This window comes from Saccoglossus kowalevskii, chromosome 10, assembly GCF_978046115.1.
Source record: "Saccoglossus kowalevskii chromosome 10, keSacKowa6.1, whole genome shotgun sequence".
Classification (NCBI taxonomy): Eukaryota; Metazoa; Hemichordata; class Enteropneusta; family Harrimaniidae; genus Saccoglossus; species Saccoglossus kowalevskii.
Window position 1 is genome coordinate 20,936,070 of NC_140650.1, and position 22,677 is coordinate 20,958,746.

At 36.5% G+C, this 22,677-nt stretch overlaps 2 protein-coding genes across 2 annotated transcripts; both read right to left on the reverse strand.

Annotated features, from left to right (window-relative positions):
• Positions 1 to 197: 197 nt before the first annotated feature.
• On the reverse strand, positions 198 to 6,574 carry LOC100375830 (glutamine synthetase-like). Its single transcript, XM_006820311.3, has 7 exons — positions 6,504 to 6,574; positions 4,966 to 5,204; positions 4,236 to 4,397; positions 3,517 to 3,663; positions 2,312 to 2,639; positions 1,500 to 1,680; positions 198 to 735 (listed from the first exon to the last, which is right to left on the reverse strand). The coding sequence occupies exons 2-7, from the start codon at positions 5,126 to 5,128 to the stop codon at positions 607 to 609; spliced, it is 1,110 nt and encodes a 369-aa protein (XP_006820374.1). The 5' UTR covers positions 5,129 to 5,204; positions 6,504 to 6,574; the 3' UTR covers positions 198 to 606.
• Positions 6,575 to 7,098: 524 nt separating this feature from the next.
• On the reverse strand, positions 7,099 to 11,708 carry LOC100373875 (histamine N-methyltransferase-like). Its single transcript, XM_002737870.3, has 2 exons — positions 11,360 to 11,708; positions 7,099 to 8,572 (listed from the first exon to the last, which is right to left on the reverse strand). Exons 1-2 carry the CDS (start codon positions 11,706 to 11,708, stop codon positions 8,229 to 8,231), a joined length of 693 nt encoding a protein of 230 aa, XP_002737916.2. The 3' UTR covers positions 7,099 to 8,228.
• Positions 11,709 to 22,677: the final 10,969 nt, after the last annotated feature.

Here is a 22,677-nt window from a genome sequence, read left to right on the forward strand (position 1 = left end):
GATAGCTATAATTGGATAAATTTGTCATATGAAAACACCAAAATCAATGATTTTTTTTAGTGACTGTATGACCTTGTGTCTGACACATTCATATGCAAATGACTAATCTTTGAAACAAACAGGGGCGGAGACAAACCACTCAAATGTTTGGAAACACTCATTGTGTGTCAGATAGCTACTGATAACACATCCTAACATTGCTTTGTCTTGAGTTTATCTTTGAAACTTATAGGCACACAGATTAAACCTGTGTTGTTGATTTTGGAAAACACTACACTGAGGCTGCCTTGCTTCCCTTCAGAAAATCTACATTTTAACCAACTTACATGACATTCTATGTTTCGTTGACTTTATCACATGAAAGTTTATAGTGCATTTCATCAATTAATAAATAAATGTGAAAATCGTAATTTTCAACACAAATAATAGTCTCGCTACCTTAAAACCAACTGAGTAAAATAAACAGCCACACATTTATGCTCAGGGTCAAGCGAAGGTCACACATCGCAGATAATAAATATAACTTAAAATGCTCTTCCAGTTTCCGATTGAAATAATAATATATAGTCCGGAATCGAGTTTTATCCTCAATTGTTAGTCCACATTTCACTGTGGTTTGTTGTCGTCCCAGTCGTCTAATACAGTGGTGCGAACTATAGCTTCGGTAACCAAGTAAGGGTCACAGTTTGAGGCGGGACGACGATCTTCCATGTAACCTTTGCCCTCTTCACCAACCTGAAATAACAAAATATACATTGTTTTTGAATAACGTATTTCAACGATATCGAAACATTTGAATAGCCTTCGTGTCACCAATTTTCGTCATTGGTGCGATTTCTATGTTAGGAGAAGTGTATAGTTTCAGTACAGTGATTAATATACTTTATTTTTATTTATTTTTTTAGACGCATAAAATCCTTAGGAAAGGATAAAAAGGGTCTTACAGTAAGAAATTAAAAAAAAACTACAATCTAAAAAATAAAACAAAAAATAAAACTTTTCTAAAAAAAATAAAATAAAACAAATCAAAAACAAAAAAATACAATTTGCAGCCAATGGTGAATTTGCAGCCAATACTATACATACTGCGATATCAAACCGACAGACGCACCCCCCCACTCCCTATATTTAGGGGGGGCTATGCTTGTTCCCTCATTTTTTGACCCCCCCCTATCTAGGGAAAAGAAGAAAATTTAACCCCCCCCTTTCACGGGCTTTTCCGATGTATTTCACCCCCTATCTAGGGAACTTTTCAGTCTAGAACTCCTTTTAAACCCCCCTTTTTTGTATATCTCGGGAAGTGTTTTGAAATACACCCCCTATTTTGAGAATCTCGGGAAAACAAGCAAAAAATACCCCCTTTTCTACGATTTTCTCGGGAAAATGTTCCCGAGACAGATCGTCAAAAAGTACCCCCTTTCCCGAGAAAATGGGAACGCGCATGCGGCCCCCTATGGATCCTGAGTGGGGGGGACCACCATAAACTAATGTTATCTAACCTGGCGGGGAATGCGAACACTGGCACCACGGTTAGCCACTCCTGCACTAAAGTCGTCAATGTGTGAGGTTTCATGTTGTCCAGTCAGACGTCGTCTGTTGTCTTTGCCTCCTTTTGGGTCATATAACCGTACGTGGTGTTGGTGACGTTTGGCGAGTTTCTGGATTGCCTCTTCGATATACCTTCATAATAAAAAAATGAATATACACTGTATTACAATATACATAATACAAATAAATGAATGGTAATAATGCTTTGGTCGTCAAAAGTTATTTGTTTAATCGACGTACTTCCAATATGTGAAAATATAAACTAAACAGCACACGGCGGGGATGCCAGCCTGTCTAGATTTTTCTAATACCAATTTCAGAGGTGGACATATTAATTATTATTATTCATCGGTCACCGTAACGCCGTAAGTTACAGCGTGCCGTAATTTTGCTGTATTTTTAGGGGGTATTTTCTTCCTACCATAAAAGGAAATGCGAATTCCAAATATGGAATGATATAAATATAAACAAACATGGTTGCCACCAGGGTTTGACCGGACTCCACACAAAGAGGTTCGCTGATTTTTGGATTTCGGCATGCCAATGATGTATCTTTGTAGGAAAAAGATGTAAAATAATAATAAAATTATTGCGAGGATACCTCAGAGTATGCACTCAGACAGTACGCCGTGGCAGCGACCTCCGCTGCGCGTCGGTTGATACTCTTGCTGTACTGTCTTCGTGCATACTTTTAGGTATCCTCGTAATAACCTCATAACAGTTTCTATAATAAAGAGTATGGTGTTATTCTGCAAAACCTTACTTGATTCCGCCTTCTTTTCTCATTAGAAGAGTACTGTAGTTACAGTGACAACCAGCACCATTCCAGTCTCCCTCAATCGGTTTTGGATCAAATGATACTATGATCCCATAATCCTCAGCGACTCGTTGGAGGATGTATCTCGCAGCCCATAAATGGTCACCCATATCGACACCAACACAGGGACCGACCTGGAACTCCCATTGTGCTGGCATCACCTCGGCGTTTGTACCAGAGATCTTGACACCGGCAAACATACAAGCTTTGTAATGAGCTTCGACAATGTCACGTCCATACACTTTATCAGCTCCAATGCCACAATAGTATGGTCCTATATATAAAGTGACCGAAATTGATGATGTATTAAATGTTGTCACGAATTACAATTGTTTGGGTTTGAACAAGACGTATGGTTTAGTATAAATACCACTCAATCAAAATCGCGAGTTTTACCCCCGAAATAATCTGACGCATGCGCAGGTGACGACTCCCCCGCTTTAAATAGTACAACCAAGCGGTGTCTCGATTTTTTTTTTTAGAACAGACATTCGAAAAATGTTGTCTCAATCATTATATTTAATTGTATTCATATAACTAGATGATATAAATACATTATTTTTTTCATTCGGGTTTAATTTCTCTTTTCGCCGATAAGTAAAAAATTATAAATTATTGTTTCCTAGCAAATTCGTGAATTTAAACCCCAGTGAATATGCTTAAAATATCAAAGTAGTGAAATTAATTTTCACCGAAAATAAATGGTTGATATATCGTAGATATATTCAGAGCAAGAACAGTCAAAATAAGTTGGAGTTTAAAACAATGTCTAATAATATTTTTTTGCAACGTGTTTATACTGTTTTGATAGTAGAAAATCCCATCCTAAGTACAGCATATTATCCGAAGCTTAAACCGCGATTGTGACGTCACACTATCAAGTCGTGAGGTGACTATCTACGAGAATAACCGCAAACTAATTCCAAAACACAAAAGAGGTTGCTCTAGAACCATCCAGAAATTCCGGAGGGAATATCCCTTCAGTAGTATATTGGTTGGTAGAATGATTTTTGATCTGAAACTGAGATTTTAACTTCCTCAATTTTGAAAGAGGCCTTTTTTCCAGTGACAACCTCCAGGAATCGAGCGTTACTACTGGAGAATCGACGATGTGTCAACAATTAAAAGTATTGTAAGTGTCATATTCTGACCTTGTGGACCTGGGTAGCCCTGTTTCGGCCAACCAAACGGATGACCATCTTGGCCGAGCAAAGTGTATTCTTGCTCCAGTCCAAACCATGGTTCGTGGTCACTTGCCCTGTCCATCACTTTCTTGCATTCATTCCTGTGATTAGTTTCTATTGAGTAGAAATTTTATGTGTAATTATTACAGAAATCTCAAATAATGCTGCGTATTACCTAATGTACAATAGGTGATTTTCCGTTCAATGCGAGAATCCCGCGTTATGCGTGAAATCGAACGTAAAAACAGGACAAACAAAGGTCATAGCGTCGTAGTGGCGTCAAACATCGCGTGGAATTCGACAAACGCGAAGTATTTTGGGGACATTTCTATGCTTAATAATGTGCTGTCCACATTTGATGATAGGCAATTTTAATTAAGTAAGGGTATTCGGAAGCAATATTCCTCTGTCGAAGATCGGCCGGTCGATGTTAGTTACGAAATAAAGAAATTCTAGTTCAAAATCAAATCGTTCGATTTTTGCGGCAGACGTTCGACGCGCGTTTTTCACACATCTCGCGAGATCTCGCTATTGTACGGAAAATCCCATATTCCCGAACATTATTCCCTTGGGGAATGGCGTGCGTTACTATCGCGTAACGATCCGTGTATTTACGGTAGAAATCAAATCGATAAATCGATCGATAATCGATATGTAAAAAACCACGTAATAAATCACATGTTTACCGGTTACACGGCCATCATACTTAAACGTTTCGCATATTACTAGCTTGTTCTTTCCACGCCTGAAAGGGTCTCTAAACATGGCGACCGGTCTCAGATATACATCGCTATTTGACCCCTCGGCCTGCCCTGTGCTGGAACCATCATAGTTCCATACTGGCAACTCTGTAAAAAAAACGAGATTCAAAAAATAATGTACCGTTATATGATATATTCTGTTCGAACGAGTCAACTATATTGACTCTCAAATTTGTTCATCTATCGTCTTGTCCATTCCTTTTTCATTGTCGATATAGCGACATATAGCGTACCCCTATCGCCTTACTGCGGTAGTTAAAACGACCGAGATACGATATATATATATATAAATGTAATAACAGCAAATGAAAACAAAAAATATTAAAAAATAACATTAAAAATTATGAAAATTACAAAAAATCGCCTACATAGGATTATAATCGGATTAGATTATATTAAGGTCTATGTCATCTAAGATAATATTTAATGCTGACTACATAAGCCATGAGTGTATCTACAAACGGATTTCTGTAATTTAAAGGGAATCGAGATCACAATTATGCATACTTTATGCAAATGACTAACCGGGATCGCTCATTTATATTCATACGCTAGCCCATTCATTCACTTATTTGTTTGTTTGTGTGTTTGTTCGTTTGTCTGTTGCAATATGGAAAAGTTAGCCTGTGCACAAATCTAAAAAACAACAGATTACCTTTTGCCGACTTTGGTTCAAAATCAACAGTCCTCGTCTTGCCACGTAATGTCTCTCCACTGCCATCTATCCATATGTACATACATTGTACCATATCATCTGGCTGTTCTAGTTCTAAATACTTCTTGAACAGTGACTTGTCGAGTTTTGCCGAATAGTCCATGCTTATTTGCGCAGATATTACCAAGACCAAAATAATTAATAGAAGTCCGAGTGTCGCTTTGCGTTACAATTATATCCTTTAAAAAACAGGGCAATGAAAAGTCGGTAAATCAAATTTTATATTTAATCGATATTTATTTATATATATGATTTGGTCAAAATAACTATTGACAATTAGATACTATAGAATATATTACACGACATAGCATCAATAATGTATGCCTAAAGTGCGTCAACTTCCGCCTGTCTCAATCCTAAAAATATCTTGACCACGGGATGACTATTTTAAGCAACAAACAATGAAATGACAGATGATACCAGTTTGGTGGCGTGGGAATAACATGGAGGTATTAATGTTAACATTCATTCGGTGAAATGCTAATCGAACCACAGTGTTCAAAAGGGTATATTCTAATTTAAATTAAAAGTCGCACCTTACCAGCATAACGCAATGAATATAGCTTTGTATACTCGGTGGTGTGGCTGGTACGTGATTTTGTGATAGATTGGTGTATAATTAAAATTAGAATAACCTTTAGGAAACTAATATATATGGTGGTAGCTATGTGTCCGATATCACCACTGGTCCTCAAGCGCGAGTCCGACTCTTTCTAATTGGATATGTCTAGGTGGCGAACGGTTTGGAACACTTCTAAACTAGTTAGTTTGCTGCACGAAACGTAAGGTTTTAATTCAAAACAAAATAAGTGTAGAGCTGTTGGACAAAGTCTGACAGGAATGTAATTTTGTGACGAGTGGTGGTGAAACGGTAATTTCTGTCATTGGTGAAACTTTAGTGAGGAAAAAAACATACGTTTGACGTTTTATTAGTAATTCATTCTGACCCAACAAGTGTATTTTCCAATATGGAAAGGTTTATCTGAATGAAAAGCTTTGACGGCTATTTATATTGACATCGTTACGAGAATCAAACGTCTGGGTCCATTTTAAGGTAGAATAGGAGAGGAGCGCTGCTGTATGTGAAAGTCGTGGGTTACACTGTAAACATACCAGTACACGGGAATAATGCCTCACAATTAAAGGGCGGCAGTCGTCGTGCCGCGTCCTGTTCGATATGGGACTCATAGCGACGTATACAACGCGTGTAAAATACATTGTTTATTTACATGAAATTCGAACACGCGCTGCGCGACGACCACCGCGCTTAAACAACCAGGTGATTAATGCATATTCTAATTCTATTTTTGCCAATTTTATCTAAATGCTCTGTGTGCAGATCATTCCATTTTTGCAATTTTTTTTTTCTAAATGTGTGCAAATCATTTTCCCCGCTTTCCCGATTACCCAATGGTCATGATCATAGATGACTTATTAAACAGATCGGATGTCAAAATGAATATGAGTATAAAACTTACCCGATTGTTCCGATCCTCGACGACGGCAATGTGTTCGCTCAGCGGATGTATGGTTATTTAACAGTGACAAATGTCACGTGACTAATTAGCATACACAATATAAACCCATGTTTATCCACGCATTGGACTCGTGTATCTTGCCAGAGCACGAGTTTTATTCGTGATTATAGTTAAAATGACTTGTTTAAAAATGCCCGAGTCTCTGTTGCTAATTTGTGTTTGATTAAATCAATTTTGCGAATCTGAATTGACGTTGATCTGGGGAACAATTCTTCCTAATATATATATTCAGAATTTTCGTCTTTCTAAGATTTTAAAAAGCTTATGAACATTGGGAAAATGTGGTAATTTGTCCAAAATAAGCAAAGAAATTATAAAAAAAAAATCACAAAATATTTTCAGAAAGAATTAAAGCGTACAAAGGTCAATCCAACTTTGTATTGATTTCTGATGCTATTTGTGAGTGTGACGGCAGCGAATGCGGCTTTCGGTAGTGCCCGCATGTGTAATAATAAAGCATGTGGAAGGCGAAAAGCTTTTCAATACAATATTGAATGTGTTAGCGGTCATCTCATACGAAACATCGTCTCTAACCTTATTTATTAACATAATATTTTTATTTCATATATAATTTACATACATGTGAAGACATCGTATTTACATATTGTACTCAATCTGTGGAAATAAAGTATACATGCTTTTGTAGTCTGCTAAAAATATGAATAGCCATGGTATGTCAGGAAATACACACATCATATTGTTAATTACATCGGGAGTGTTGTTATAATAGCATACATTAGGCGTTCAACAGAAATAAAACACATATAGGCAGTTTGGGTATACAAATGATATCTACTGAATGGGAATGTACACATTTTTTGGATAAATAATATTTACATAGACTGTTGGCTTTGAAAAGATTCACAGCCTGGTTAGAAAAATTGTAAAGAAAATACATCGATGTATTGTATACGCTTTGATTGTGTAGACAAATCAGGAAATTATGCATATGTAATTGTTTGGCTAGGAAATAAACAAAATTGGTTGGGTCGGGTTAGAAAAAAATATACCCAATCTTTTTCAAGTTGAGAAAAAATAATTATATACAGAGGGATGTAGATTAAAAAAAGCGGGAGTGTCGTCACCTACGCATGCGTCAGATGGCCATAGCGTGTTTACAAACAAGCGTTTACCCATAATACTTTGCGTTTTTAGCGTGTGTTGTTATTATCGCTTGGGAACTTATTTCACTCATGGCTATTCATATCAATAATTATATAAACAGTTTTAAACGTTTTATATATTATTCACCGCGAAAAAAATTGAGATATGAAGATATAATTCCATCATAGAATTCAATGTAAAAATGCTGACCTCATCCTTTCCCCCACCAAGATGAAAATGCAGCTCCGTTTTGTGTTACAAGAGAAGTAAAGCATTTAGTATCTTGGGATATTTTCGTTTTCACGTTACTTTCCATTATTATCTATTTTATAAAGCGTCATGGACTATTTAAAATTCGGAATAATAATTTACATAAACTATTATAATTTTGAATTCGAATATCGCATTGAACTAAACACTAATGATAATAAATTAAGCGTAGACAATCGTCAAAATACGAAAATGTAAGATTGCAATTGGCGGATGTTGATTATTCATATAATTTATCTTAAAAACAAATTCTAAAGAAGTACATTCGACAGAAAAAGTGACAAACGTTTTTTAGACTTTCCTGACAACAATATCATCATCAACTAAAAGAAACAAGATTTCATCATTTCGAACCTCGGAGCATTCATCTCTGAGGAAGTGTAAACAATATTCCACTTGTTTCAGTGGAGTTGACCGGCGGTAGTCCAACTTCTGATTGATGAAATCCAACATTTTGTTTCCATCTTCCGAATTTTCGTTAAAACACTCTGTTATGTTCATTGTATATGGTCGGCAAGTAATTTCCATGGTGATGCTCGGAAGCTCGCGGCTGCTTAATTCTTGGACTTGACACGAGTGTGGAAAGAAAATATTACTGATTTTCGCACGCTGCAAATACCATTTTTCGATCGCTCCTGTGGAACAATAAGGTGTAACAATCATGAGAAGGCCATCAATCGCCAATATATACGGCGCGTTGTTAATACATTGTATACGGATGTTAAATGATTGACATATTGACGATTGCATAATACTAAAATAACATCAACATTTGCGACCATTGTATTTGAATGAAATCAAATAAATTTCTTTTAATCTTCACTCAATATAAAACATCAAATGATACAAGATCAGTAATGGAAATCACGTTGGCGACAATCCTAATTTTAGTTTTAATAAGTCATTCAAAATAGTCGTTGAATCATTAGCATATGTCTAAGAAGATAATCCACCAATTGTATTTATGTATGAGAACGTTAAGCGGACCCTACAAAATAGACCATTTTTCGTTCACTGCGAGAATCACGCGTTATGCGTGAAATCGAACGTAAAAACAGGACAAACAAAGGTCATAGCGTCGTAGTGGCGTCAAACATCGCGTGGGATTCGACAAACGCGAAGTATTTTGATGGACATTTCCATGCTTAATCATGTGCTGCCCACATTTCATGATAGGCAATTTCGATTAAGTAAGTGTATTCGGAAGCAATATTCTTCTGTCGAAGATCTATCAGTCGATGTGAGTTACGAAATAAAGAAATTCTAGTTCAAAATCAAATCGTTCGACTTTTGCGGCAGACGTTCGACGCGCGTCTTTCATACGTCTCGCGAGATCTCGCAATTGTACGGAAAATCACCTATTACGCTCGCCACAGCTGACTTGGTTGCAAAATGCAGTCGGTACGAGAGGGCACGTTGGAAGAGAGCGCTACGCTATAAAATTGTATGTTTAAGCTCGGAAAGAATGCTATGCAGACTTAAGAACCGCTTCAGACTGCTTATGGATTAAAATGCATCGGCAGAGCATAAGTGTTTCGTTGGCACAAAAAGTTTAAGGGTGACAGAGAGTCTGTGAGAGACGATAGGTGTGGGAGGTTGAGGGAAGTTAGAACACCGGAGCTGATGGGGAAATTTCGTACTTTTAAGGACGAAGACCGTTGGGTTGTCGTGTTAAGCAATTTGATCGTTATTATTGAAAACACTGATTATTGTATTGTCGAAGTTTCTTAAATACTGTACTTTATATATTTGATTACATGTATCATTTTTTGCTTTAAACCACGTCTATAAATAGACATGTTGGTGACATAAGTGCGAACGTGATAGAAAACACCACTTTATTACGCATTTCTATAATGGTAACTTTCGACCAATGAGGGACATTCCCGCCTAGGGTTCAGAATCCCACCGAGCCTATAAATAGGACGCGCAAGTGTTTTAGCGCTAGTCTTTACCGTGTTCTTGTGTTCTACATTTGTTTACATATCTCTTTATGGTAAAATTTCCGATGTATCAGTGGATATACTGTATTGATGTAATAAACTACTCTTACGCGTTTATTACTTACGTATTCGTTTCCTGTGATTGATTTGTTTGCATAGCCTGGCATTTCTTACTTATTTTGAATATAACCCAGTCACGAATCATAACCCCACATGGGTGTCGGTAAAGACAATTATAGTGTAGAGTTCGAAGTCAGTGTGGGAACTGTGGAGTTCATGATGAACTTAACACGCAGAGGATTTGTGTGAAGTTCGTCCCAAGAGTGGCATTTCCACCAGGACAACGCATCAGTCCACAACTCCATCCGTATGTCCAAATATTTGATCGAGGTGGGCATCAAGACAGTTTATCACCCTCCCTACAGTCCAGAACATGCTCCCTGTGAATTATGGTTGTTCTCTAAGCTCAGAGGCAGCCGTTTTGAAACCATTGAGAAACTGAATAAGGCTGTGACAAGGGTCGTGGACACGTTCATGCCAGAGAACTTCCAGGGCCTTCGAGAGTTGTCGGGACGATACAACACGTGCATTGCATCTGGAGGGGGGACTTTGAAAGGGACTAGAGTTTCGTGCTTGTCCGGGGAAAAATGTGTCCCAAAACTTATTGAAGGCACCTCGTATATACTTGGTTTATTATATGCGCTCGCTGACAGGCTAAATACAAAATTTAGACATAACCACGATATATCTTGTATCGAATTTTATAGCTGAGGGCTCGTAGCGACGATAATGTACTAGTACTTCTGTTTTTCTGATATATTTTGCGATATCATTTGTGATCTCGAACAGCACCGTGATGTAAAAGTTCATCTCGGTGATTGGTTATGAATGTGTCATGGCTACATACACTGTACCAGTACCCATATATTACATGTATTTATAAACGCTGAGGCCAAGGCTAATTTAAACGATTGCATGTTATCCCTAAGGTCTATGCTTATCCAGAAAATGGGACACTCTAATAGCTGTTGTAAGAATAGAGTAGATCATAACAAAGGGACTGTGGTCGCGTGATATCTGTACTTCTCCTTGACTACGAAGTTATTGTACATTTAAGTCTCTTCTGAAAACGCTTATTAATTATTGCAAAAATAGTTTTCTAGGCCCAAGTTACGTATTTCAGTCATCAATGTGACACTGATAAGTGAGAATACACCAGAGTGTTAAAGCGAGGGAGTCGCCACCTATGCATGCGTCAGATGGCCATAGCGTGTCATTGTTTACAAACAAGCGTCTACCATGAGCATTTGCGATTTTAGCGTGTGTTGTTATCGTCGCTTGCAACTCAATTCCCGCGCGTGCACAGGTGACGACCCTCCCGCTTTAAGTCAAATTGTTTCCTGTCGTTTCTCCTCTTAAAATAAAGTGACGCGCTTCAATAACCAGACACCCTTCTCCTCATCAGGGGCTAAATCTCACCTGCTGCAACTTTAATAAACAACATGCCATCGTGACGAAGCATACCATACAACTGTGACAACACACTTCCCGCATCTCTGAAGAAATATACACTGTGGAAGGCGTGGATGAGGTCAAAGTTCTCGGAGGCGCCACCTTCTGCGAGATATTCGTTGATTCCTTCTTCGTGAAAGTCAAAAGTCACGGAGTTCCATCGATTTTCATAAGATTGAATCAGCCTCTTGAAGTCATTTAATGGACTGCTAGCAGGCTCAACAACACAATAATGTATGTCATCATAGGTGTCCAGCAAAGTGTTAATCACAAATTGATCAACCTCCCCTGTTAGCAAAAAAAATGTTTTCAACATTGCAACTAACTGATTGATTAATTTATCAATAATTATTAATATGTCTAATTAACAAAAAAACAGTCAACCATATTGGAATACTAGTAATAAACACAAAATTGTATGATATAATACCATAGGTTTAACATGATAAACAACATTTCCCTTAAAATGTAATTATAATCTACATCGTCCATTCTTTATAATTGGCATGGACACTGACAAATTGACCGGGGACTATGTCATTGATTTGTGAAAGTTGACTTCGGCGTTATCACTACGACTTACCATTGCCAGATCCTATTGCAAGAACACGGGGTTTCTTCGACACACCTAGTCGTAAAATATCTGCCATTTCTTGTTTATAATTATCTTCCCTGGACTTCAAACCATGGTCCATCATTGTCTGGAATCTCTCGTTATATTCCTTTGTGTATTCCGATAATGCTCGAACTGATTTCGCCATAATTGTCGTTGTATTTTGCAACTGTGTATACAAAAGATAGACAATGACAGAAGCATATACTATTTTCAACGATTGTCCACGATTACGCAATGATTATCAAGAGTTAGCAATTAGTGACGTCAATATGTGATATATTTTCGCTGTATTGGGTTACAGGCCTGATGAGAATATGTATTTTCAGTGATTTCCCAGTAATAAATTGACAGATAGTTCCAGAATTTACCAAATATTTCAGAAAAATAAGTAACAATAATATACATTGTTATAGACAGTAGTTGCCTTTCATTGCTTTTTTAAAAAAAAACTATTAATAAAAATAAAATTAATAATAATAATAATAATAATATCCTACAATGAAAAAAATTACATGGCATTTACTATCGACACAACAAATCCATTCCCTTCATATTTGTAAATATTTATAAATTTCACAATTCAAATGGAAGCGACCTCTATGGACAACAGATGTATTTATAAAAGAGTATGGAAGAAATCCATATACCCTAATAGTTTGAAAACGGGGCATGGGTGTCTGTCACCATTTTGTTTCACAAATTATGCGAAGCGAAACAGATCATTCATGTTAAACCTCAGAATTATGTTCAATGATAAGGCAATCGTTTTCTGGAAGCTGACTGAAAATAATTTTACTTCACGCGCGATTTGAGCAAAATTCAAGATGGCGCCAAGCACGATTCGTGTGTCGCCGCTGATCAGAATTATGCGGTCGTTGATTGGCTGGTGACCCGTACTGTCAAGAGTTTGGCTGATGTATGAACATGAAGCTTTCGATGATGAAACATTTTTAAACCTGGGAAATATAATATGTATTTCCAGAAGATTTTTAATTAGTTTCTATGAGTCCAATTGTTAATGTCCCTAAATAGACCACAATACTATTTTGTATCGAATTGTAACAATCTACCGAGATGAAAAAAATAAGCACATTTGTGTACCATAACGTAAAGGTGATACGACAGTCAATGACACTAAGGCCACACTGATTTAATTTTATGGATGACATCCTCTGAAGATCCCAAAACTAATGCGAGAGGGCGAAAAAAAAAAAAATTCGACCAAAAAAAAATGCTACTAAAACCACAGGACTACGGAGCAATTATTACGAATTTAACCACAGTGTATCAAAAAAACAACAAGTCTTTATTTGTAGGAGGCACATGCTGATGTACACATTTCGTACTGTATTACTGTCACAGGTATCAGCTTTGATTTTGAAAAGGCAAGAGGATAAGGCAGATGTTAGCTTTGCCAAAGGCATACACATCAACTCAATAATAAAGAAAAACTTACTGTGCTGTATTGAAAAAAAAATAATTAAAAATGAACAATAAGTTTGTCAACAGCAGTCTGGAAATTAACTTCTTTGACATTCAAACTACAACTTTTAAAGTGACACTTCAGATAGACTAAAGCATAAGTGTAGACACAAATTCTTTAGAACTACTTCAACTATGTAACAAATTATAAGAGGCTCGATATTGAAAAAAAAACACCAACAGAGAGTCAACAAAAATTTGGATGCAGAAAATTATGTACATGTATCTTGATGAAAATGCGTCATATGATCAAAATATTACTGAATGTGTGTGCAAGCAAATTATCCGAATCAGAAAATGAAAAAAAAATAATAAGAAACTTTTCTTCACCCCGTAAGGGGACTTCGGCCAAGGAGCTTCTGCTGCTTTCGTTGCAGTTTTGTCGACTTCAATGCGGACAAAGCAATCGAACTGATTTGTCGCCTGACCGACTTTTAGGCCACCATACACCTACACTCCTCTCCCATTTCTCTCATCATTGCAGAAGAAATGCGGGACAGCCACTCTGGACAATATGTTCTCAATGTTGTCTGGGCGAAACTCGCTTGCCGCTACCGACCTCTCGTATAGCTGTGTAAACGTCTCCCTGGCCAATGTCAATTGCGTACCAGTCTACAACAATCCCTCCTTTCACCTCTGAACTTTTATGCTCACGTATTTTGGTGGTGTGGTCGCCATGTTGGATCATTTATGGCAAAATTTGCATGTTTTGAGGCAATCTCTTTCCCATAGGTCTTTGCGCTTTACGTAACGCGCATCTAACTGTGCGGAGTTTGGTTTTGAGGTAGTCCAAAACGAGTTTTACGACAAGTCGGCGCTTTGCGACAATATGAGTCGGCAAGTTCCGGACAGAAAACCGATCTGTAGAGACTCGTCGTCGGAGATTTTTTTTTTTTTTTTTTTTGAGAACAGGCGAAAACTAATGCGCGCGTGGATGTCATCCATAAAATTAAATCGGTGTAGCCTAAGCGGTACTTTCAAATGGGAAAGTGTTAAAATTGAATAATGGCCACCAAAGTACTGGCCCATACACCATATTTCAAAATACTCAAAATGAATGTTCCTTGATACATTGTAGATGCACGTCGATGCCTATTTGCCATATATAGCCTAAAACAGTCTCTAAAATACATAAGCAACATTATTGCCGTTTCAACAAAAACTCCGATGTCCACAGTGTCGAGCACTGCACTCAAATACAACATTACAAGGACACGCACCTGTTGCTGATTGGATTTCACAAGAGCAGCTTCTGTGCTGTCGTTCACTGAATGATACTTCCCCTCTACTGACTTTTTCGAAATATTGCAAGTAATTGACTGGCGACCACTCTTTCAATTATCTTAGAAAGAAAGGGCATTTGACACTGGGCGATAGTGTCAAATATAAGGCCCGGCATCTTCATGAAAGAAAAAAATACTGATCGTTCAAACTTTACAGAAATAACACTCCGAACAAATGATAAATTTAAAATACACTAAACACATCAACGAGACAACCAGTTAATACTTTAGGACCCTATTCGCGTTACTTGGTGGGTGATGAATTTAACACTTTCACAATATTGACAATAAACAATTAACAGGCACAAAAGTACTGGTGTCACTAAATTTTGGTATAATCATATAAATAATATGAACGCAAAAAAATATTCAAATGCCAAATCTGATATAGTACATCTTTCCCGGTATTTGATAACTTATCGTTGATTTTAAATAATTGCTTTTGGTCTTCCACATTCTTAGTGATTGCATGCGAGAAATACTCGACTTTAAGGTTCTGTGTTACACAGTTCATTTCATTCCTCTTTTTTCGACGCAATAACTGCTTTCGCTTTTCAAATTTGCTCTTTTCAAATAAAAAAATATGAATAAAAAAAACACCAACTAAATTATATTTGGAAAAAAATCTCTAACTAGGATCTTATTTTAATGAGATTGCCTTAGTCTGTATGAACATACACATCAGGAACACATGAGAACCGACTCCGTTAATATCAATTTACGAAGACTTTAAATATCTAAATTTACAGAGGGTGTGTATTTCGGGAATTTCAGGAGTAGATCTCATGTAAATATCTAACGGGCGAATTCTTCTATTTAAAAATCGTCATACTCATAAATAAATAAGTATTAACAAAAAATTACAGCAGCGCTATTGTTTTGAACTATGTTGTCCTCCAATAACAAATACTGTTTTTGAAAGATATAGTTGTATAACCAAAACAAAACTTCAGGAGGTTATGATTTTAGAAAAACTGCACAGAGAAAATTGCAACCCCCCCAAAAAAACTAAACTTTTACACGGAAAATTATAGAAAGGAAACTATATTTATTCAACTACTTTAACAAACTTGAAAGAGGAACGTATACAAATACAGAAACATCATCTTGGAAAAAAAACATCTAGCTCAAATGTGAAGTAAAAATATGCAGTTTAATTTCAATCGGATTCGACAAACGTGAAAGTGTTGTGGGGGAATTTCCACGCTTAACCATGCTGTACACATAAAAGGATGGTCTTGTTAGATTAAGTAATGGTATCTCAAGACAATACCCCCCCCCCTCAGAGATTGGGAATTCGACATTGACCTATAAACAAATTTAAATTCAAATCGTTCGGTTTTTGTAGCAGACATTTGGTCTGCGCCTTTCATGCAATATGCGAGATCTCAGAGTGAATGGAATATCAGCTATTATGTAAGGATGTTGGATTGCATATACTTAATGGTAGAATGATTTCCGATACACATGGTAATGATATTTGTATAGAGCATGTAGATGATAAACAACAGCTTTTTTCGTGAAATATAAATAATCTTGATCAGCCACGTAGTTTGCCCACATATTTGATTTCGTAAAAAAACGTAAATTGTGCAATTACGTGTAGTGTGTTAAGGGGATTGATCCGAAATTTCGAACAAGCATTTCACTCTGGAGATGCATTCTTTATTTAAACAAACAGCCTCTCGGTCCGGTTCCGGAATGCTAGAAATGCTTGATTTTTGATGATTATTAGGACAAAAATGACACCATTCGGCCATTTTGAATCGGATTGTTAACCAATATATCTATATAGCTATCAGATTATGTATAAGGTGAATAGTATGACACTAGAACCACACTAATTAAAGAAAAATGGCCGCCAGTTTACCAATTTGAATCTGATCTGGAAAAACCAAAAGACGTGCATAAAGGTCATATGATAACTATGCACCAAGTTTTAAAACAGCCGAGAAATGCTTGATGTCGATGATTTTTCAGTACAAAAATGCCCGCCATTTGGTCATCTTAAATCGGACCATGAAACAATTTGATGTGCATATGTATAATATTATGTAAGATGTATGTGTGAAGTTTGAATGTAATCGATTCAAGCATGTCTAAGATAAAGGTCCGGACGAGAGATTTTCGTATTTCGATTTTCCTAACAGTACCTGTAACGTCTAATTATCACTAATATATGATTAAAACATGACAGATTGATTGAAAAATGCCAAACTATAATTTCCATCTCTTAAACCGTCGTAACCTTTGAAAATGGTCATGAGTAAAATGTAAGCATGTAATTGTAATTAACGAAATGTAGAGATGGCAAACTGGTTGTGAATGGGTCAAACATGTTGAATCTTATTTGTGTCGGCAGCAATGCGATATTTTGAATATTTTGTTGTTGTTGTTTTATTATAAATATTTCTTGTTCCTAATGTTTATAGTTAATCAATGCGCATATACGCACAGTCATTTGTTATTTCGCACAATCATTTGGAAATTCGCAGTTTCTTCTGACAGGCGTTCGCTTCATGATAAATCTTCGTATGATATAACAACAAAAAGTTGCAGCAGTCATAGTAATAACTAGATATCTACCGCATCCTTAAAACTGTTCCCTGGCGTATCTATTAAGTTTCTAGCCTGCTTCTTGATTACAACTCCAAAAATATGGAGATGACAAACAGGTTGTGAATAGCCAATTACTAGTATAAAACATGTTTAATTTATTTGTGTGTCGAAAGCAATGTTGTTGTTTTATTTCTTGTTCCTGGTGTTGAATATTTTCAATGTCATTCGAACATTTTGTTGTCTAACTTCGGAAGACTTACGATGAACAACACTTTTGTATGTCAGTCTTATTAAATTGCGATCATAGCGACCCGCCATTTTTTGGTAATCATTGTTCCTGAACTATGCTCTCGAACCCTGGATTATTTTACATAGTATTGTATATAGATGTTTTCTTGGGACCTGGGTGAATAAAAGCAATCACATGTTTTTGCTTCATTAAGTTCAGTTAATTCTTTTCATAGAGTCAGATTTCATTTAGTTATCTTTAAAATAGCCTGGGGGTAATCAGTCAAACCCAAGCACGCCACAAGGTCACAGTATCTTTCACGCTCTGAATGGTTTGCCACGACCCAGTGTAAACTCGGACATTGACCGAGTTTGACTGGAAGACAAAAGCAAAACTGAACAACACTACAAAGCCCGACCTGCACATGACACGCCTAAAAGACGCGAAAACCCAGCTTTCGAAACATAGGGCATATAACTTGGGATTTTCGGAATATAGGCACGTTATCGATTGAACAGAATTCCTCCGCTAATTTCAAATAGTCAAGAAAAACTCTGCAATTACATTATTTGTGCCCACGATGTTTTCGTTTCGACCCTGCAAATGGGGTCAACCATTAAATGTACTAAAAACAAAGAAATGAGAACGAAAAAGCGCCCAGCAATCAAGAAATATGCACCATAGTGTACAAAAACTACTTAGAAAACACCTTGAGCAGGTAATAGTACTCACTCGAGTCACAGAGATGTAAAATCAATGATTTTCAGGGAGCACAGACCATACTTGTGTATGGTTATTAACATACATACATACACACGTCATACGATGTACGTCGTTCAATTACAATGATCAACGAGGAAGTACCATGCAGGCTTGCACTACATCCATACACAGTTTATTGACAAGGTCGGTAATCTCAATATATTCGCTATCAATTTAAATAGCAGAAGCTCAGACTTTTTTTTATCTCCACTTGTAGCAAGAATAAACATGGTCAAGTCAATGTCGATTCAGCTAACCCACCTCTACTTTGAACCTAGAAAGTACAAACAAATTCAACAACACAAGAGTATACTAGTAAATGCCAGACAACGTTACCAAAAAAAAAGACATGCAGGAACCAATTGCAATATATTAAAGAACAACTGGCAAACATTATTAACTACATGAGTAAATAACTTTTAGTTTAATTTGTGTATTCACTGTTTATTCTTTTCTTTTTATTCTCTTCTTTTCTTTTCTCATTATTGTTGCTTGTAAAGCCGTGAACAGAAAATTAGAGGCAATTCTTTTTAGATAATATCAATGGATATGATTTTATTAACCTATTAGAAACCAAAACAAATACTAATTCATGTATAGATTATAATCACTTTAATTAATTTTGCTCAACAACACACAAAAAAAAGAGTACGATCAAATTTTCGACATTAAAAGCATTCACACGAAAAGTATCAAACAGCTAGGATGATTTCATTTTGATTCATTTAGCGACTAACAACTTGGAACTAAGATGAGTGTCACCAGTCTGGGATACACCTAAAAGTATATGAATGTATTCTCTTTGGCTATATGAGCAATCATAGAGGTATGTTTTATTGACTAAATAATTCACATATTTGAATACCAAGTTGATATCAATAGTTGATAGCAATATATCCATGCTAACCGAGTCCAGACTCACATTTTAGTGAATTGTTCGTCTCGTGGACCTGATGACTTTAGTAATTATAGAAGTACCAATTAGCCATTCTTCAACAATCAGTAGTCAAGAAAAATATACTGACAAAATCGATGGAATCGGAACATCATAAACTCCCATAAGGGAGTCAGACCAGGTGCACGTGAATGGTAAGCATCTGCTGCGGGCATGTCGAACCCGCCCTGATGTTCCAGTCATGTAAGCGAAAAATGTCAAAACAAGTTTACTAGACAAACAACCACACCAAACCACAAGGACAAACAGTTGTCTTGTATGATATTGGATAGTGGGTCTGTTTTAATGATACATGTATAACATTGCTCACTTTAAATTGACAAATATATACCAAATTGTGTACAAACAATTTGCGCAATGAGCAGTTCATAACTATATGCCGGGCTATGTTTTTCATAGTTGTGTTTGGACCCTATACATAGGGTATTATATACTGTACATTTAGAAACTGCTAAATTAATTTGCCAGATAGAAAAAATTGAAAGTTTAGGTGACTTTTATTTTGAAATGTACAATATAAAGTATACAATGGGCAATTAAAGCTATCATTACTGGTTACGAATATTTATAATAGTTGTGTGTGGCACACACACACTAACATATCAAAGTAACACACACGTTTTAATATTACGATCTGAACAGTAACTACCAGTATATGATAATCGGAAATCTGTAATCAGCGAAACAAGGGTTTTACACGTACACGTACAAACTGTCGGACAAAACTTGACCTGTATATTCACCTTTCCGTAGTGTATGTAAGGACATGAAACACTTGCCGAAATTAACAATATTTTATTCAATAAAGCATTCGTTTCACCAATTACATACAATTGGAAATCTTTAACATTATGTGTTATTATGTAAACTGTTGGCTTTAGTAGTCCAGTGTACAACTGAATGGAACAGTTGTCAAAAATAAAGGTGATGACATCGGAAGGAAGGTCCAGAAAGGAGGGCAACCCCATCTTTTGACCTTGGTTGAACCAGGGAGCCCGCCATACTGATGGTCATATGCCAATTAATACGCCTTTTGGTATGCCTCAGAGCGTTGCACGTTGTGTGGCTGGTCGCAATATTACTGTTAATTTAAAAATCATCCCCTGTATTTTTTGACAATTGTTCCATGCCGTTGTATACACTACTGAAATGGGAATGTACTGGTCAAGTTTCTTCCAACAGTTGTAAATAATATACGATCCTTTATGTCGCTGATTACAGATTTCTGATTATCCGTAATTAGCGAAACGAAACTTTTACTAAATAAAGTCCCAATATTTTCGGCAAATGTTTCATCTAGTTACGACACGACTGAAAGATGAATTTACTGGTCAAGTTTTGACCGACCCTTGTTTTTTTGATTACCAGCGAAATGAACAATTTGCTGTTAAATATTGTTATTTTCTGCAAATGTTTTATGTCATACTAGTATCAGAGGTACATTACTTGGGGTTTGCAACTACGGTGACATGATACCAAGATCCCGTTTCAATCTCGCTCTCACATAAGTGTTCCAACTCAGAAAAATTCGAATGCGCATGCCCGAGGTAACTAGGATACTGGGATGTCTAGGTGGATCAAAATAGCTGCTCACGTTATGACGGATTACGATAACTATATTTTCTGTACATTTTCGATGTATTACATTTTTTCACTATGAATGTGGTAATACATGTTTTATTGTTTTATTACAAACCGCCTATGTCATGTCAGAAGGTCGTAGCACCAGTCTCGCTACCTACGAGATGAGACTTGAATGGGACATGATGTCACCATACAGTACTATGCGCGTTGCAAACCCCAAGTAATGTACCTCTGCTAGTATACATTACTGAAAAGTTTCGACCGACAGTTGTAAATATTGTACGTGTAAGACCCTCGTTTCGCTGAATACGTATTTTTAATTACCTGTAATTAGCGAAACGAACCATTTACGTAGTAGATATTGTTATTTTCGACAAATATTTTGTAAATATTGTACATATAAAACCCATTTCCACGGATTAATTTTCATTATGTGTGTTATCCCCGTTTCGTATCGTTTCTTCGATTACAGTAAGCCAAAATGTGCCAATGACTCGTTAAATCTCGAAGGGCCTTTTAAAACTGTGTGTCCACTTTTTGGTATGCATTGCTAATTACGGTTTTCAGTTGTCGTTTACAATAACAAATAAACCGACCCAAGGTTTATAAAAACGATTAAACAGTATAGCCATGTTATTGTTCTTTACCAGACTATGGAATTTTAACAGGGTTGATTCAGATATTGTGTGTATTATTTCACAAGTGCGTCACCAAATTTGAATTTTGCGAAACCTTCATTTACCGTTACCGTTACCTGTAATTAGCGAAACGAACCATTTACGTATTAAATATTGTTATTTTCGACAAATATTTTGTAAATATTGTACATATAAAACCCATTTCCACTGATGAAGTTTCATTATGTGTGTTATCCCCGTTTCGTATCGTTTCTTCGATTACAGTAAGCCAAAATGTGCCAATGACTCGTTAAATCTCGAAGGGCCTTTTAAAACTGTGTGTCCACTTTTTGGTATGCATTGCTAATTACGGCGACAAAGCTGCCTTTTGCTGATCACAGTCTTTTGAGGAACTGTGTGCTGAATGAGTTCAATTTTCTCGTTCAGGATTCTTTATTGATATTTCTGGATAGGTGCCAGTCACCCAATGTACATATGCTGTACATCTCGTGAGAACCTGTCTCATTATCAACCTCAGCACAGTTTCTGCCAAGTCACCAAATGTGGAATTGCTATTTACTTTCAGCTGCTGAATAAGTGTCATGGTATGAACAAATGGATCATCAGTTATATTCATAAAACGTGGTTTGCACCAAATATTGGTGAATATCTTACAGTTTGATACGAAACAATACTTTTATCATCATGGAATGTTAGTTCCTGAACTTTTTCGTTCACAAAAACATATATTTAGTCACTTTCACAAATATTCTATCACAAATGGAACCAGCTATATTAGGTTGTACAGGCTTGGTCGCCATCTTGGGATTGAAGGTCACCGTAATAACCGGGTACAATGGGAGTGCCTATTATGTGGGATCAGACCTTCGCTTATATGCAGTCGTCAGTGTTAGCATGGAGGTACCTCCATGGTGTTAGTAATAAACAACTATTAACCGGACTCTATCTGCGATATATAATGAAACACTCTCAAAATGAATGATGATTAGTGATGAATATACCGTGTCCGAATAACTGAGAGCCATGGTTTCCGGGGGCGTATACTCGATTCATTGCATTATTTTCTGCTGTTTTAATGTTGTTGTTTTCAAATAGCTTAATCAGCAGTAATTTAAACGAGGTCAATCACACCGGCTGACGCACACCATTTGTATACGGTATTCAGTTTCGCTGTGAT

What these genes read in the sequence shown, in the direction of transcription:
- LOC100375830 (XM_006820311.3), bottom strand. Translation starts at nt 5,128, where the DNA reads ATGGACTATTCGGCAAAACTCGACAAGTCACTGTTCAAGAAGTATTTA. An exon ending in TGAACCAAAGTCGGCAAAAG is followed by an intron (nt 4,398 to 4,965) that starts GTAATCTGTTGT and finishes TTTTTTTTACAG; the next exon opens with AGTTGCCAGTATGGAACTAT. An exon ending in GTGTTCGCATTCCCCGCCAG is followed by an intron (nt 736 to 1,499) that starts GTTAGATAACAT and finishes TTGTTATTTCAG; the next exon opens with GTTGGTGAAGAGGGCAAAGG.
- LOC100373875 (XM_002737870.3), bottom strand. Translation starts at nt 11,708, where the DNA reads ATGTTGAAAACATTTTTTTTGCTAACAGGGGAGGTTGATCAATTTGTG. An exon ending in GTTTATTAAAGTTGCAGCAG is followed by an intron (nt 8,573 to 11,359) that starts GTGAGATTTAGC and finishes ATTGTTCCACAG; the next exon opens with GAGCGATCGAAAAATGGTAT.